This window comes from Columba livia, chromosome Z (genome assembly GCF_036013475.1).
Source record: "Columba livia isolate bColLiv1 breed racing homer chromosome Z, bColLiv1.pat.W.v2, whole genome shotgun sequence".
In the NCBI taxonomy this organism is placed as follows: Eukaryota; Metazoa; Chordata; class Aves; order Columbiformes; family Columbidae; genus Columba; species Columba livia.
Window position 1 is genome coordinate 84,766,646 of NC_088642.1, and position 16,289 is coordinate 84,782,934.

The 16,289-nt window shown below is 40.6% G+C and overlaps 1 protein-coding gene across 10 annotated transcripts in view; it reads right to left on the reverse strand.

Moving 5' to 3' along the window:
• Positions 1-5,130: 5,130 nt before the first annotated feature.
• MELK (maternal embryonic leucine zipper kinase) overlaps positions 5,131-16,289 on the reverse strand; it is a 28,226-nt gene continuing 17,067 nt past the window's right edge. For 6 of the 10 annotated variants that reach the window (XM_065046612.1, XM_021300031.2, XM_021300032.2 and 3 more), the window contains 7 exons: positions 15,919-16,047; positions 13,266-13,412; positions 12,052-12,277; positions 9,441-9,534; positions 8,839-9,007; positions 6,642-6,745; positions 5,131-5,527 (listed from right to left, as the gene is read on the reverse strand). In XM_065046612.1, coding sequence (XP_064902684.1) covers positions 5,350-5,527; positions 6,642-6,745; positions 8,839-9,007; positions 9,441-9,534; positions 12,052-12,277; positions 13,266-13,412; positions 15,919-16,047 — 1,047 coding nt within the window. In that variant the 3' untranslated portion in view covers positions 5,131-5,349. The remainder of the gene's footprint in view (positions 5,528-6,641; positions 6,746-8,838; positions 9,008-9,440; positions 9,535-12,051; positions 12,278-13,265; positions 13,413-15,918; positions 16,048-16,289) is intronic. The other 4 variants (XM_065046615.1, XM_065046613.1, XM_021300033.2 and 1 more) reach the window with 1 other exon arrangement.

The following is a 16,289-nucleotide window of genomic DNA, read 5'->3' on the forward strand; positions in this document are numbered from 1 at the left end:
TAATGTGACCAACCAGGTCTGGTTCTTATTATTGCCTCTTAACATCTGTCATTCAGGTTTGTGCCATTGTATGTTCTTGTCAATGTTGTCTCTCTTATTACCCACTCTGAATCTAAAAAGTTCTTGACCAGAAACGCTTCAAAGAGCAGCAACTCTCTCCTCCCACATACAGTTGCAAATAGTTCTGCATTAAATTCACCAAAAAGTTCGCAATTACTTTCCTTGTCTAAAGAGCAGCAAAGGGACAAATTGGTGTTGGAAAAATATGATGGAGTCTTTTCCCTTCACTGGTAACTCTTTAACAAAGAAAGCCATCCAGTTACGGCATTAAAGGTCATAGGTAGTAAGTGGATGGTTTTAATTAGAAGTCATATCTCATGTCTGTTGCTGAAAGTTTCCAACAACACTCAACTATCCACTTACCCAACACGTTGATGGGTTAGGCTTTAGTTAAGGGGCAGTAACTTGGGATTTACATACAGCCTATGCCACAGTTGCATTCAAGTTCCTTAAGAAAAATCTTGTCAATTTGTCTTGATAGTACTGAACATTTTTCCATAGAGAAAGACTTCAACATGTCTGCTGAAGGATTTATCCTGATGTGGTTGCTAGTGAAGCAAGGGTAAAGGCATAAACACTGCTATACAACAGACAACACAACTGCTTGGGAGCCACATACCTGTTTCTTGGGGGATACCCCAACACCCCAACCAACTCCTACATGCACTTACCAGTTCTACGTGTTCCAAGTTTTCCTTTTAGTGCTGGAGTTCTGCACGCAGTACTGTTAAAGGTCTCATTTTGAACTCTGTAGACAGTCAGGCTTACAAATGTTTGCTCCATTCACAGCAGTTCAAAGGTGCTATTGCTCTTAACACAACAACCTGATGACTACTTAACACAAGAGCATCAGAAGGTACATACACTTGATAAGCATCACTGAGGCTTAGCAATGAGATACAGTAGTGTTTTAGATGGGATCATAGTTTAAATCCTAGCACTCTTAACTTCACATTTATTGAAAGCCGTCCTATTTTGTACAACATTGAGCATATAGTGTAACTCTGGGAACCACAACTGTGACTTAGAATCATAGAATCATTCAATTGGAAGAGACCTTCAGGATCATCAAGTCCAACCATAACCTAGCCTAACTCTGGTACTAACCCATGTCCCTAAGAACCTCATCTAAATGCCTTTTAAACACTGTCAGGGATGGTGAATCCACCACTGCCCTTGGCAGCCTGTTTGAATGCCTGACAACCCTTTCCAGGAATAATTTTTTCCTAATATCCAATCTAAACCTCCCATAGTGCAACTTGAGGCCATTTCCTCTGGTCCTATTACTTGCTACTTGGGAGAAGAGACCAACACCTTCCATGTTCCAAGCTCCTTTCAGGCAGTTCAGAGATTTGAAGGTCTCCCCTCAGCTCCTGTTCTCCAGGCTGAACCCCCTAGGTCCCTCAGCTGCCCCCACCACACTTGTGCTCCAGCCCCTCACCAGCTTCATCACCTCCTCTGACCTCTTTCTGCTATTTCAATGTCCTTCTTATGATGAAGAGCCCCAAAACTGAACACAGGATTCAAGGTGGGGCCTTACCAGTGCCAAGTACGGTGGCATGATCACTTCTCTAGACCTGCTGGCTACACTATTCCTGAGACAAGCCAGGATGCTGGTGGCCTTTTTGGCCACCTGGTCACACTGCTGGCTCATATTCAGCCGCTGTCAGTCAACACCCCAAATCCCTCTCTCACTTTCCAGCTGCTCTTGCCCGAGCCTGCAACGTTCATGGGGTAGTTGTGACCCAAGTGCAGGATCCGGCACTTGGCCTTGGTGACCCTCATACAGTTGGCTTCAGCCCAACGATCCAGCTGGTCCAGGTTCCTCTGTATGGCCATCCTACCATCCAGCAGCTCAACACTCCCACCCAATTTGGTGTCAACTGCAAACTTGCTAACGGTGCATTCAATCCCCTTATCCAGATGTCCTGGTTTTGTTAAAAACAGGTTTCTCTTTTAGCAAATTTGCCTGTCAGCTAAAGCCTTCATATGAGCTGCATTTTCCTGGAGAACCAGATACATGTTTTGGTAAACATAGCAATGGAATGCAAAGTTATTAATAGGCATAGATGCACCTCTCGCGAGAGGGGCAATGAGAAAACAGGTGACCGAGAAACTGATCAACTAAGTGTAACATCCCATTCACATCAATACTTCATATAAAAGTGTGAGATCACAAGGATCTCATCCCTTTTCCTTATGGCTGACATTAGGAGAGGACCTTGCTAGTGGTCCCTGCAAACTGAGGCCTAGTGACACACTGAATCCAGCTCCGACTGGCTGCAGAGTCCAGTCCAGGACTTTGGTTGCCAGCTCTACAGTTGCTGGGACTTTCAAGATTGGTTTTGTATATTTTGTATTATTTTCTCTATTCTTATTAGTAGCATTAGTAAAACATTTTAATTTTTTCCAGCTCTCTTCTGTCCTTTTTTCCCTTCCGATCGCCTGTCCTCAGTGGGAAGGGGGGAGACGGAGGGGCTGAAGGTGAAAGCGGGGGAAGAGGGGGTTAACAATACATCTGCCACGGTTTTATTGTCACCTCGCAACCAAAACCCTCGACATCAGATCATTAATAAACAGATTAAACAGAACCCAATACATCCTACTTAAGCATAGGCAAGAAGAGAATTATGCATATCAAAACTAAGGATCAACATACAAAGATGAATACTTTTTAACCCACATATGTGAAAAATATGCAAGGAGTGAACAGTTTACAGAATCCTATTTCAGAAGAGCTGCAGTTCACAGAATCACAAAGTGGCTGGGGTTGGAAGGGACGTCTGGAGATCATCCAGTCCAACTCACCTGATAAAGCAGGTTCACCAGAGCAGATCGCACAGGAATGTGTCTAGGCAGATTTGAATGTCTCCAGAGAAGGAGATTCCACAACCTCTCTGAGCAGCCTGTTCCAGTGCTCTGTCACCCTCAATTTAAATAAGTTTCTCCTCATATTCAGATGGAACCTTCTATGCTTCAGCTTGCGCCTGTTGCCCCTCATCATACTCTTGGGCACCACTGAAAGAAGTCTGGTTCCATCCTCTTGACACACACCCCTGAGATATTTATAAATATTGATGAGATCCCCTCTCAGCCTCTCCAGCTGAACAGGCTTTCTTAGTCTCTCCTCGTAAGAAAGGTGTTCTAGGCCCCTAATCGTCTTTGTAGCTTGCTGCTGGGCTCCCTTCAGTAATTCCTTGTCCTTCTTAAACTGGGGAGCCCAGAGCTGGATGCAGTACTCCAGATACAGCTTCACCAGGGCAGAGTAGACAGGGAGGACAATATCACTTGGCCTGTTGGTCACACTCTTCAATCACATGAGAATGAGGGCATGTGATAGTGAGGTTACTTTCAGATGTCTGTAGAAACCCTCACCTGATTCCTCCTCCTAATCAGGTGGCCTGTAGTAAACACCCACAATGGTGTCCCCTTTAATAGCTTGTCCCTTAATTTTTACGCACAGGGATTCAACTTGCTTGTCATCCCAGCCTAGGCAGAGTTCAAGACACTCGACTTGCTCTCTCACATGAAGTGCAACTCCTCCACCTTGCCTTGCTGGCCTGTCTTTCCTAAAAAGTACAGAGCCTTCCATGGCAACATTCTAGTCATGTGAGTTGTCCCATCACATCTCCATAATAGCAATCAGATCATGGCCCTGTGAACACTCATAGATCTCTAATTCTTCCCGCTTATTCCCCATTCTATGTGCATGTACAGACACTTCAGAGAAGTACTTGAGTATGTGGGTTTCTCATGAGGGGTGCAGAACAATCCACCACAGCAGTGTGTACCTTTGAGGTGCTTGGCCCTTTGGTTTTCATCTTGGGAGGTGGCTAAGGAATATTTGTCACTGCTCTGATTGTTCTGGCATGTTTCCCACTTGGATGTGATTGCATGAGCTTCACCACACCAGACCCCACCACCCAAGCTCATCAGTTCAAACCTTGCTTCACCTCGTCCCTCCATGCTTGGTGTCTTACCCCACAGCATGTCACAAGTCCCATTACATCCTCCTCCTCCATCATATCTAGGCTAAAGCACTGTCACTAAGCCCTGATAGCTTGTGTGCAAAGGCCTTCTTCCCCTTATGTGTAAGGTGAACTCAATCTGATGCCAGTAAATCCAGTGCTGTGCAGGCCATCCCATTACCAAAAAAGCCAGAATTGTGGCAGTAACACCAAGCATGGAGCCATGTGTTAACAGAGTGCAGCCATCTGTTTCTTCTAATCACAGAACATTTGGGATTGGAAGGGACCTCTCTAGGACCTTTCAAAGATGATGCAGAGTGGCTTTGCATCATCTAGTCCAATGCCCCTGCTGGAGCAGGAAGACTTAGACAAGGCTACACAGGAATGTGTCCAGGCAGGTTTTAAATGTCTCCAGAGCAGGAGACTCCACAACAACCCCCCTGGGCAGCCTGTTCCAGTGTTCTGTTACCCTCACTGAGAAGAAGTTTCTTCTCAAATTTAAGTGGAATCTCTTGTGTTCCAGTTTGAACCCATTACCCCTTGTCCTACCGCTGGTTGTCACCAAGAAGAGCCTGGCTCCATCCTCCTGACACTCACCCTTTATATATTTGTAAACATTAATGAGGTCACCCCTCAGTCTCCTCTTCTCCAAACCAAAGAGACCCAGCTCCCTCAGCCTTTCTTCATAAGGGAGATGTTCCACTCCATCATCTTTGTTGCCCTGCGCTAGACTCTCTCCAGCAGTTCCCTGTCCTTCTTGAACTGAGGGGCCCAGAACTGGACGCAATATTCCAGGTGCGGTCTCACCAGGGCAGAGTAGAGAGGAAGGAGAACCTCTCTGGACCTATTGACCACCGCCCTTCTAATACACCCCAGGATGCCATTGGCCTTCTTGGCCACAAGAGCACAGTGCTGGCTCATGGTCGTCCTGCTGTACTGCCCATGACTGGAAGCAGAGAGGAGAAAACCTGTGCACCTGATTCCCTCACCAACTGTCCCTAGGTCCTGAAGTGTCTTTTTATTGCCTTTGGATTACAAGTCACAACCTCATTGCCACCTACATGAAAAACCAAGGGCCCTACCAGGCTAGGAAGTTTCCTGGTGATGTTGAAGAACATTTATTTAAAAATTGATATAAAAGAAAACATACAGAAGGCATATGTACAAAGAGGGACAGTCAAAAATCCAAGAAAGACATTAGATTTTTCAAATACAGCTTTGAATGTGACAAAGAATTACTTTTCTGAAAAGACCTTTCTAAAGCATTACAATGAAAGCCTCAATACAATCCTGCTGCTTTCTCAGCACATGCATCAGCCAGTCACACTTGGCAGCTAGATAAGATGTCTTCCATCAGTCTCTTGTAGACCCATGCATCACCTTTAAGCCGTTGCCGCCTGATACCCACTACTTCAGGTTTACCAAGTTGACACACTTCTAACTCAAACTCCATAGTTACTTTGCCAAAATCTGACCGTGTGTGACATTTCAGGGTGTAACTGTACGAAACAAAGGAAAAAGGGAATAATAATTGAACTGTTTTAATATTTGCTTTGGAATGCAATTAAGAATTAATAAAAGCACTTCATAATAATTATCTAATTGCTATTGCGAATACTGGGAAATAACAAAGAATTTAGTGAACTGAGAGCTTTGAGTACATTAGTCCCAGAGCACTATTGTTATGCCCAAGTACTAATATGCAGCACCAATGTTCCATCCAGCCACAGGACCCACTGCTAGCCCCAGACCCACATTTTCAGAGTGCAGAGCTGGAAGGATGGAGATGTTCCTATTTTTCCTAGACAAGACCACCCTCCCCTCTGTGGACACCTTGTTTCTGAGAGGCCGGTTACAGCTCAGCTGGTGTGAAAAGTAGAAAGACGGAATGTAAAGTTTAAATCATTATACTGGGAGAAGGTGCTGCTGCGCAATTCAGTATCCTTCCAGATTTTGCTCTTGGAAATGCACAGTAGTTATGTTTATCATTTAAATATTCAAGAGCTTTAGAAAATGCATATTCATAAGTGAGCACAACAGTTCTTTCATGAATTAGGAAGTTAGGAAAAAGACATTAAACTTCGATCAGAACTAGGAATCAATCCTACTCTTGGTACCTTAGTCTAAGTTAGTAAATCCTTCAAATTAAAATAAGCCATACAAAAGTGTGTGTATTCTGTGCAGCTTTTAAAATGCCGATCTCTTGGCTAGATGCTAATGTCTTTTAACTGCCAAGAACAAGGGTTTAAAAGGTATCCACATTATCTCCCAAACGTGTCTGATCTGGTCATATGGCTGTACCCTAACTAACCTTTTGTATTTGCAATTTCACAAGAGACAGTCGAAATTCACATCAGATCTCTAAGAGTGACCTCACTATTATGGGTTGATATCTGTCAGTCAGAGAGTTCTATTAGAGCTCAAATAACATTGTTTTTCATTGGGTAGACAAGTTTTATTGCACACATTCATTTAGTGTTCTGTACACTTTCTATAAAACTATTGTATTTTACAATGTGGGTCTGAGAAAGCAAGTTTAAATACTTCACTTGATCAACTTTATTAACTTTATTTAGACAAATACAAGTTGAAATAATCATATTTTACACTTACCCCTTCTGAACATATTCAACATGCTTCTTCGAAAGAATGGTGATTATTTCATTCAACATCTGGTCTGGATTTTGTAGCTGAGTGGTGGTAACATTATAGTGTGCCTAAAAGTAGACAGTTTGTTTCAAAAAACAAAACAAAAACAAACAAACAAACAAAACCACAAAAAAACAAAACAGAGTCAAGGAACAAAAAAATCTCCTAAAACTGAGGACATTATGAAAAGTTTCCATAAAGAAAGCTTTTGAACAGCTAGCCATAGTGATAAATGCTTCAACTTCCCAAAATTGTCACAATTAGGACATTGTAGTAGCAACAGGAACACTGAACAACTACTGCTGGACAATTAATATCGAAGCACATATGAACTACAATCCATCATAAAATCCAAATTAGCAGTGATGAGCCAGGGCAGCACAGAGGCTGTTAAAAGTCTTGAATGTAGCCAGAGGCGATTCTGGGAGGACCATAGAGGATGGCTATATGGCCTCCTGCACACCCCACCACCAGGACAGCATCTTGTCTGGCTGAGACCGAGCACCTCTAATATCAACCAACAGTGATGGCGCCGTGCAGCTTTTTTAGGACTAAAGCACCACCATATTAAAAATTTTAAAAAGGGTAACTTTCTACTCATAAGTTTACTGTTATAGGGGTTTTTATAATGCATCTAATACTTCATTTAGCAGACTTGCCCAATAAGTGACTTATTGAACAACTTTAAGACACCCATATGTAATGAAATAAATTCTATGCCAGCTGCAACATGCTGCAAATGCTCTATCTAATCTGAAGTCACAGAAGCAGATAAGACGACAAGATCCTAAAATAGCTTCAGAAATGAACATAGGTTGAAGATGCAAACTCAGACTAAAAGTCTCTGGTTCTTACAGTTTGCATTCAGCCTAAAATGTATACAACTCCCAACCATAACTTCTGTAACACTGAAACAAAATTCTGTCCTCCTCTATTGTACTCCAATGTCCCTAGACATGCATCAGTAATTTTGCATATACTATTGTCAAGGGAAACCAATGCAGAATGATAAAATATTTTAGACACAGAAGATCTAGCTTTTGTTTACAATTGCTCAGGTTCCCGAATTATTTGCACAATCTGGACTCCTGTTTGATGAGCTGGTCAGGTTTATAGCCCAATATGTGTCCTGAACCAGTAAGACTGCCAGCTTGTGTCTGACAACTACCTCTCAGAAAAGCCTTCAGCTGGAATACAGTAGCTGAATTCCATTTACACAGGCTACTAAACACAAAATGTTCCTTTGCAGGGCCCTTAATATATAGTAGGTGTCCCAACAGCTGCAGCTCAAGGAGCCAGGCAGTTGAAGGTACACATAACTTATTTCTGTGGAACTGTTTATGCCTCCATAACAGCCTTGCCACCTTCATGTTAACAACATTTTTCAAACATGTCATCTACAGATGCAAGTATAAATTCCTCCTTGTAGAACTTCTGAATTATGTTAGTTGCTTTTGAGTGGTGTATAAAATTCTGTTCACTACACTAGTATTATGCCAATGCCATTTGGTGTGTATTCTACAAAACTATTACTAATCTCATGAGTCAGCTTTGGTACATAAAAATTATTCATGCAATTTTAAAGTGCTCTGTGCAATGCACTATCTGAGGAACTGCTTTTTCTATGGTTACTTAAAGAATAAGAAGTAGCCAACTGGCTCAGGTACAGTGACATCAAAACTTTAAAAACCAAAAAAAGTGTCAGAAATTCTTTCACAAAGTATAGTTATTTAGGCTTCCAGTCTAATCTCAGGTTCTCTTGACAGGTAAAGATTGTATTGGAACAGATATATCACTAGTGAAACTACAGAAACCTAAGCCAGAAATTTTATCAAAATTAAGTATTTTTTTTCAGTGCAAAAGCTAGCAATATCTCTATACGAATAACATGAGTAAAAAATTTTCAGTTAGGATAAGTAATAAAAAGCAATGGCCAGACTCCTCCCTTGATCTGCTGGTGACTTGCCTGAGTTAACTAACACAACATCTCGTGGCACCAAGTGGGACTTAATCACGTTAATGCATCCCTGTTAAGAGCAACTGCACTTTACTGTGGAATGCAGGCAAATCAGATCACAGAAGTTTCACAAGACCATTTCTAAAGGTCTTGGATGCTTTCAGTAATTACACTTTTCATGTAGTATTTGTCCAGCAACCATACCTTAAGTTTTCTTGGACGATCTCTAGTGGATCGTTTCTTTTTGCTTGGAGTTAGCATTGTGATCACTTTATCTAAGCCTCTTTCAAGACTTCCAAATATTTTGGCTTTTCTCTTCTTTTGGCTGCTATCCACATGAGTTAGGTTGAGATCTAATTCCACTGAATTACACCTGTTACATAAACAAATTAATCAGTAATTTTTCCTCAGTGTTTAGAAATTGGTTATTTCAGATATGTCACTAAAATATTACCAGACCAAACAGAACAGCAAGTACAGTGTATTATGAGAGTTTATGTTTGAAAATCACTCAAAATTTGAAGCCAGAGATATATACAGAAACTGCAGCCCTTTGGAGAACTGGAATAAGAAGGAATTTACATTATGGAAAACAGGAATATATTCCAAAGCTAGTTGAGTTACATAGTTTTAAAACATCTTTGCCTCCAGTGCTTTCTAGTGAATGTAGAAAGAAGCTTCAGGAAGGTTCATACCAAGCTAATGGAAATAATAGCTTGTTGTTATAAAAAGGCTTCCTAGGCAGTACATGGATTGAAGTAGTGCTGCTCTAAATCAGAATTGTACATAAATAACTAGACATTTACCTTCTTTCAGGAAGAACCTCAGCTGGTGTCAATTCATCTGTGTTTGTTGGGTCTGTGGGTTTCTTAATTGGAGTGACTGTAGTGAACTGGGTCTCTGAAAGACGCATCCAAGCCAAAGCAAGTATGTTTTTGCAATTAAAAAAAAAAAAATTCTCAGCAAGGATTTCTCATTATTTATTTTTGAAACCAGACCCCTTTTCTATCTGAGATCTGTATATTCAAAATGATAAAATATGTTTTTAATATAATAACAATATTACCCTTACTCTACAAATAAAAACTGTGACTGAGTTCCCCGGGGCTCTACAAGTCAAGCCTTAGACCAACCAGTGCAGTTCAGTATTAGAAATTTGGAAAGGAAGAGGATTATAATTTCTTTCTTGCTCTTCCACTGATCCCAGAGTAAATACTGAGAAATTCGCTGTGTCGAATAGTTGCATTCTTCACCAAACCATTTCCCTTACATAGCGGGTGTGTTTGTATAGCCACGTTTAACAACACGCACTAGATAACAGCCTAAAAAGTTCTGTTACCCACACATTGACAGAGTTCTGCAGAGCAAGGTTTTGAAATGTGCAGAAGCAAACACCAAGTGAAACAGTCAGCAAATTAGTTATTACGACTGAATCCAAATTTGGAAGTTTCAGTTCTGTACAGAATGGCACCTGGCCTCAGACAATGATGATCTTGAAATTTCCAATGCATACTCCCATTTTTCTGTATCTAAGAAGGTATTACTAGTACCTTTCCTGAATCAAATATCTTTCAATGAAACAAAGAATTAGCTTTTAATTTTTTAATCCTCAGAAATACATAATCAAAATGAGCTGAAACGGTGTTTCTCTGTTACGCATTTCAGAAAGACTACCTACTTCTGCTTTTTAAATTTTCTATGAAGTCAAATTTCACTTTTTACCTCATACAATCTTCAGACAAAAAACAAACTCAAACAATCAGTCTTTGTAGTCCACGTTCTTAAACAAAACATAATGAACCTAACGAAATTCAGCAAAGGCAAGTGTAGGGTACTGCACCTGGGGAGGAACAACTCCAGGCACCAGTACAGGTTGGGGCTGACCTGCTGGAAAGCAGTTCTGCAGAGAAGGACCTGGCAGTTCTGATGGACAACAGGTTGAATATAAGCCATTGATGTGCCCCTGTGGCCAAGAGGCCAGTGGTGCCTGGGATGCATTATGAAAAGTGTGACCAGCAGGTTGAGGGAAGTTGTTCCTCTCCGTCTGCTCTGTCCTGGTGAGGACCCATCTGGAGTTACTGGATCCAGTTTTGGGCTCCCCAGTTCAAGAAGGACAAGGAATTACTGGAGAGAGTCCAGCACAGAGACACAAAGATGCTGAGGGGTCTGGAACATCTTTGTGATGAGGAGAGACTGAGAGAGCTGGGGCTGTTCAGCTGGAGAGGAGAAGCTGAAAGGGATGTGATCAATGGGATCAATATCTCAGAGTGCGTGTCAGAGGATGGACCAGACTCTGTTCAGTGGTGCCCAATGCCAGGGTGAGGGGCAACGGTCATAGGCTGAAACACAGGAGGGTCCATCTGAACATGAGCAGAAACTTCTTTGCTGGGAGGTGCCAGAGCCTGGATCAGGCGGCCCAGAGCAGGTGTGGAGTCTCCTTCTCTGAGACATTCAAACCTGCCTGGACTGACCTGTATGATCTGCTCTGGTAACCCTGCATGAGCAGGGCTGGACTGCAGTATCCACAGAGGTCCCTTCCAATTCAAACCACTCTGTGATTCTGTGAAGTCCTTCACAAAAGATGGGATTAAACAGCAGTGTGTCCAAGATCCTTTATAACTCGAATGAGCCTGCAAAGACGTGCTGTTTCTGAACAATGTTCCCTAGCATCTAAGAGTCTCCTACTATAAGAGGTCTTTGGCATTTGAAGGACAGAGTTAGCATTTACAGTATGAACACCAGAGCTTTTATGTTAATGGATGAAGGGAATATTAATATACATACAGGATCCATCATTTTTCATAACAGACTGGTCAGGCTGAGGACGGAAAATTCTGGTAATCTGGAAAAGCTGCCACAATTTAGACAGATTTCTGTGGTTTATCACATAACTGTAAGATTTATACATTGTTAACAGAAGCATTTTCACTGCCATACTGGACTGTTACTGTGAAAACGCTGATATGCCACCATGAGAAATCCAGTTGGATGTCTCTTAGAAGAAGCGATAAAAGCAAACTTGACTGAAAGTATACCTTTATATTCACTCAAGGCAAAAACAGCGTGTAGAAGAAATTGTGTTCTCAGCCTTCAGGGACAAGTGGAATCAGATGCAAGTTTTATGAAAGTGGCACTTGGCTCTGTGACAGTGTGTCAAAATGCATGCATGTTTGATACTGTAAGGAGCAACAACTTCTGTAATTAACATACAAGTAACATGGCCTGACGTGTGGTCAAATCTCTTGCAGCACTTTACTATATATACTAGAAGAACCAAGCTGGTGAACATAGCAAAAAAAGTAAAGTCTTCCAGAATTAGGTGTGTTGATTACACAACTATTTTGTCCATATTTGAATTTACAATAATTCCTAAGTAACACATATATTTAAAGTTTTCATTAGTTACATTCAACATACCTTTGATGGCAGGTGCCTGAACAGGTATGGTTTGTACTTGTGTCTCCATATGACTCTTTGCAAAAGGAGTCTTTGGAGCAGGAAGCGCAAAGGGCATTTCATTTCTTAAAACTGATTCTGTACCAGCATTCTCTTTGTTTTCGTGCTTCTTTGATGCCACTTTTCTTGTCACTGGAGTTGACAGTGTGAATTCCATAGCATCTAGTTGAGCATCATGCCTCGAATGCTACGAGAGATGTAACAAAAGAAAAAAAAAAAGGCATCCTTTGCTGTATTCTTATTACATTCAGGAATTTTATAGACAAGTAAATTCTAAAAATCAAGGCAGCTTCAAAATACCATACAATCCTTGCCTATTCAGCAAAACAGTTAAAAACTCTTTAATACTTCTGATTTCTTCTATAACCTCTTAATAAACATCTCAAGTCATTTGCCATTTGTTTTTCCAAATTTTTCAATTTGCACATCTAGGACTATTCCCCACCAGCTCGTCTACACACATCTAAGAATTTTAATTTGGTTTGATTGTATAGTTTTAATTCTAGAATCATTTAGGTTGGAAGATACCCTCAAGATCATAGTCCAACCATATCCTAACTCAAACACTACCCATGTACCTGAAAACCTCATCTCCATCTGTTCAACCCCTCCAGGGACGGTGACTCCACCACTGCCCTGGGCAGCCTGTTCCAATGCCCCACAGCCCTTTCTGGAAAGAAATTTTCCCTAATATCCAATCTGAACCTCCCCTGGTGCAACTTGAGGCCATTTCCTATCATCCTGTTGCTTGCTATTTGGGAGAATAAGCAAGAGAAAATGCCTCTGTGCACTTTCTTGTCCAATACAAACAGGATGAACTTTTTCAAAGACTTGTCCAGCTCTAGCCTAGCTCCAAGATTCTTTCTGCTCTACCTTACGGTTTTTCCATCAGTTTTAAAATCTTCATTGCCTCATTTACTCATTCCCCATATGCTGTTTTTATGTAAATCAAATGTCAAAGCTCAAGTTCTCATCAAATTAATTGTGCTACAGGAAGCCACTATTTATGTTCAGCTATATATTTAAAACATTTCTGTACTCAGACTGTAACTCCCCTTGGCTAGGGTCCACCAAATGTTTAAATATGCAATAAGATTTATGTATAATGAAAATAAGATTTTTAAAACTTCAGAATAGTATTTTTTTAAAGGAACTGGTATTTATTCTTCAAACACCTGCTTTGTTCTGTGACTATTCAGAATAAATTCTTCTAACGGAGATTCTTCACAGAGTGAAGCTGTTTCAGAAAATTCCATGGATCCAAATGCATGTGGCACTTCACTGCAGTCAGACACATCTTCATATGTCATAGCTTTTTCAGACTGAAAAGAAAGATTCAACTGAGATGATGCTACTGCACTTCGTGCACTTCACAAGGAAGATTTAATCAGAAAAATGTCACTGCAATCTATATCTTACTTCTTTCCAAGTTCCTAATTATGGTTAACAGCTAATGGAAGTTCCCACACTGATGACCTACATTTTATAATATGACTTTAATATTGTCATTGTGATTTGTCATTTGTATTGAAAGCAGAAGAGAAATTATTCTCAAAGCACCATTACCAAGTCATCTTTCATAACCTATGTCAAGAAGAGAACCAACTCACAAAAAACACCTGCCTTTGATTTCAAGACTTGGACCACAAGCTCTTGTTACCAGAAGCTAAATATTAAGCTGGAAAAAACCAAGGAAAATAACACAGTAAAGGCAGCTGGATAAATGTAACCACATTATATGCAAAACATATGATTATGGAATCTGCAGCAGTACTTGGACTAGCATTCAGAAGCCTTCATGGAATTGCTAGCCTTTAAAAAGTTGTCATTTCTGAAATCACAGGATTCACAACTTCAGCCAAGATTGCGAACCTTCATGATTCATGCCACACACATACAGTCAAATGTATGTTACAGTATCCTTAGTTTCTAACACCTTTTCTTATTTTCAGAGAACTCCTCCCAAGGACTTTTTTCATACCACTTCAGTGAAACTGCATGCATTTATTTTAAATTATGTGTCCTCAGCCAGAATAGATACCATTTTAGGAAGCTGTATTCTTACAACAGGTAAGTTTCTCTTGGCCTATGATCAAGTACATTGCAATGATCAGGTCTGTCATTACTACTGTAATAGACACAGAGCTTCCCAAGATATGCAAGCAGACCAACTATGATTACTTAGTAAAATGCCCTTACCAGACGGCTGCTAGCTAGAGCTGACAAGCTAACAGCCCACTATTGTACATGAAATCACGTTCCGTTACAGTATGAATGCTTGAACGGGATTCCTTGGCTACTGTGTTTCAGACAAAATTCATGCCATGGTGAATTTTTTTGAACATCCTCCTACATCAAACTCCTTCAAATAAGGCAGTATTATGTACAAGCTTATGCCACCCAATTTAGAAACTGGCTAAGTTAAAGGTTCTGTTTGCTTGGTTGTCTTCACACTGGATAAGATCTAGCCAGAGAACTTTGCTAGTTAGATATATTTCAGCAAATTCCGTTGATATTCACCCACAGTATCTACATGCAGATAAGTTAAATGTGTCCTGAGCACTGTAGAAGGACTAATTGATTGTGTTGTGTAGGCATGGTTTTCACAATCAACTGTGAAGGTATAATGCATGAGTTAGATAGTAACATTAGCCAGATCCATTTACCTCAGACACCACTAGTGATGAACTATAACAACTTGACGGCATCAGAACTATTAAACCTAGAGAACCCTCACCTTAAAATCACCTGAGTGTAGAAGAATAAGGCCCCATGATCACAGAAATCACATTATGCATATTCCGCAACACTTACGATTCATGACCTGTTATGCAGCACTGGTAACTCTGGAATTCTCATCTGCATTTCAAAGCCGTTTATAAGTGAACTGAAATTATTTACATGCAACTGAATCAGATGTTTAAGTAAGTATTTATTCAGAGTGCTTGTCTCTATGCAGAGAAGAGCACATTCAGATGGCTAGTTGACAATTTTACATAATTGTCTATAGTTTAAGGGGGAATGTCTAATAGGAAGTCTGCAATTTTACTGAATGTTTTTGAGTTTGTCCAATATACAAGAGTATCACCAACATCACACATAGCTGCAAATTATATATGATATTTCAAGCAGTTTAGCAACTTTGGACAAGTTCTGAAGTGCCCTAGAAATTACAGAAAACACAGAAATTACCATAAAATATACAAAACTACTCAAGAATCCAGTTCATCAGGAAAACATCAGCAACATCTTTCCTTTACTCAAACAGAATTCTGTCTGGGATTGCATTTCAAAGGGAAACAGATGAGGAAGGAATGGGTCTCTCCACGTTGACCATCAGCTCACAAAATGTCCATGTCATCTCAAAGTAGGCTGCCCAGATGACATGCCAGGATGCTTTAGAAGAATTCACTTACTAAGCTATGCTAAATGCAACTAGCAAGGTACAAAAATATTTAGAGACTACTGTAAAGAGTGCAGTAAGAAGGTAGGTATCACAGAGGAAAAACTGGAATGGTCACATAGTCCAGAAAATGGACAATTTTAGTCCATTTCCATGAGTAGCCTAGGGGAGATACACTGCAGTACTCATAAGGTGCCATGTCCTCCCAGATAGTTATTCTGGTAATGACAGTTCCTAGAAGCAGCCCAACTTGCTAAAACATGCTGATGAGGAGACTGAACTATTTAATGACCAAGACTTTGCCTGACTGCACACATGTTCTCTTACTCACATTTAGGGCACCAGTCCATTTTCCCAGGCAGAACTTTGGTGATGCAGAGCAGCATTTCAATCAGTTTGTTGTTCTGTTGAATTCAAAAACTTACCTCTAGGACTACTGATTGTTTTGTACTGCTATGCCCTCTTAGAGATGGACCCCTTAAGCGAACACGCTTGCCACGAGCCTTCTTGGACTGAAGCAAGAGATATGTTGCTGACATTTGGTCATACTTCCACTGGGAGGAAAAAAAGAGAGGAATATTTTAATCTCCTCATTAGAAACATTTTAAGTATAAAGCAAGCTCAGCCTTCTGAAAACTTCTGTGTTTTTACAAGTTTTTCTAACTGATGTGAATCCTTATTGTTTGATCACCTAAGTGTAGTTTCAGACTTCAGCTTATCCACACTATGTGTTTGAGATCAAGAAACAGACTATGGTCATTGTTCTTTGCAAGTTAGGTTGTAGTATGCTCACTGC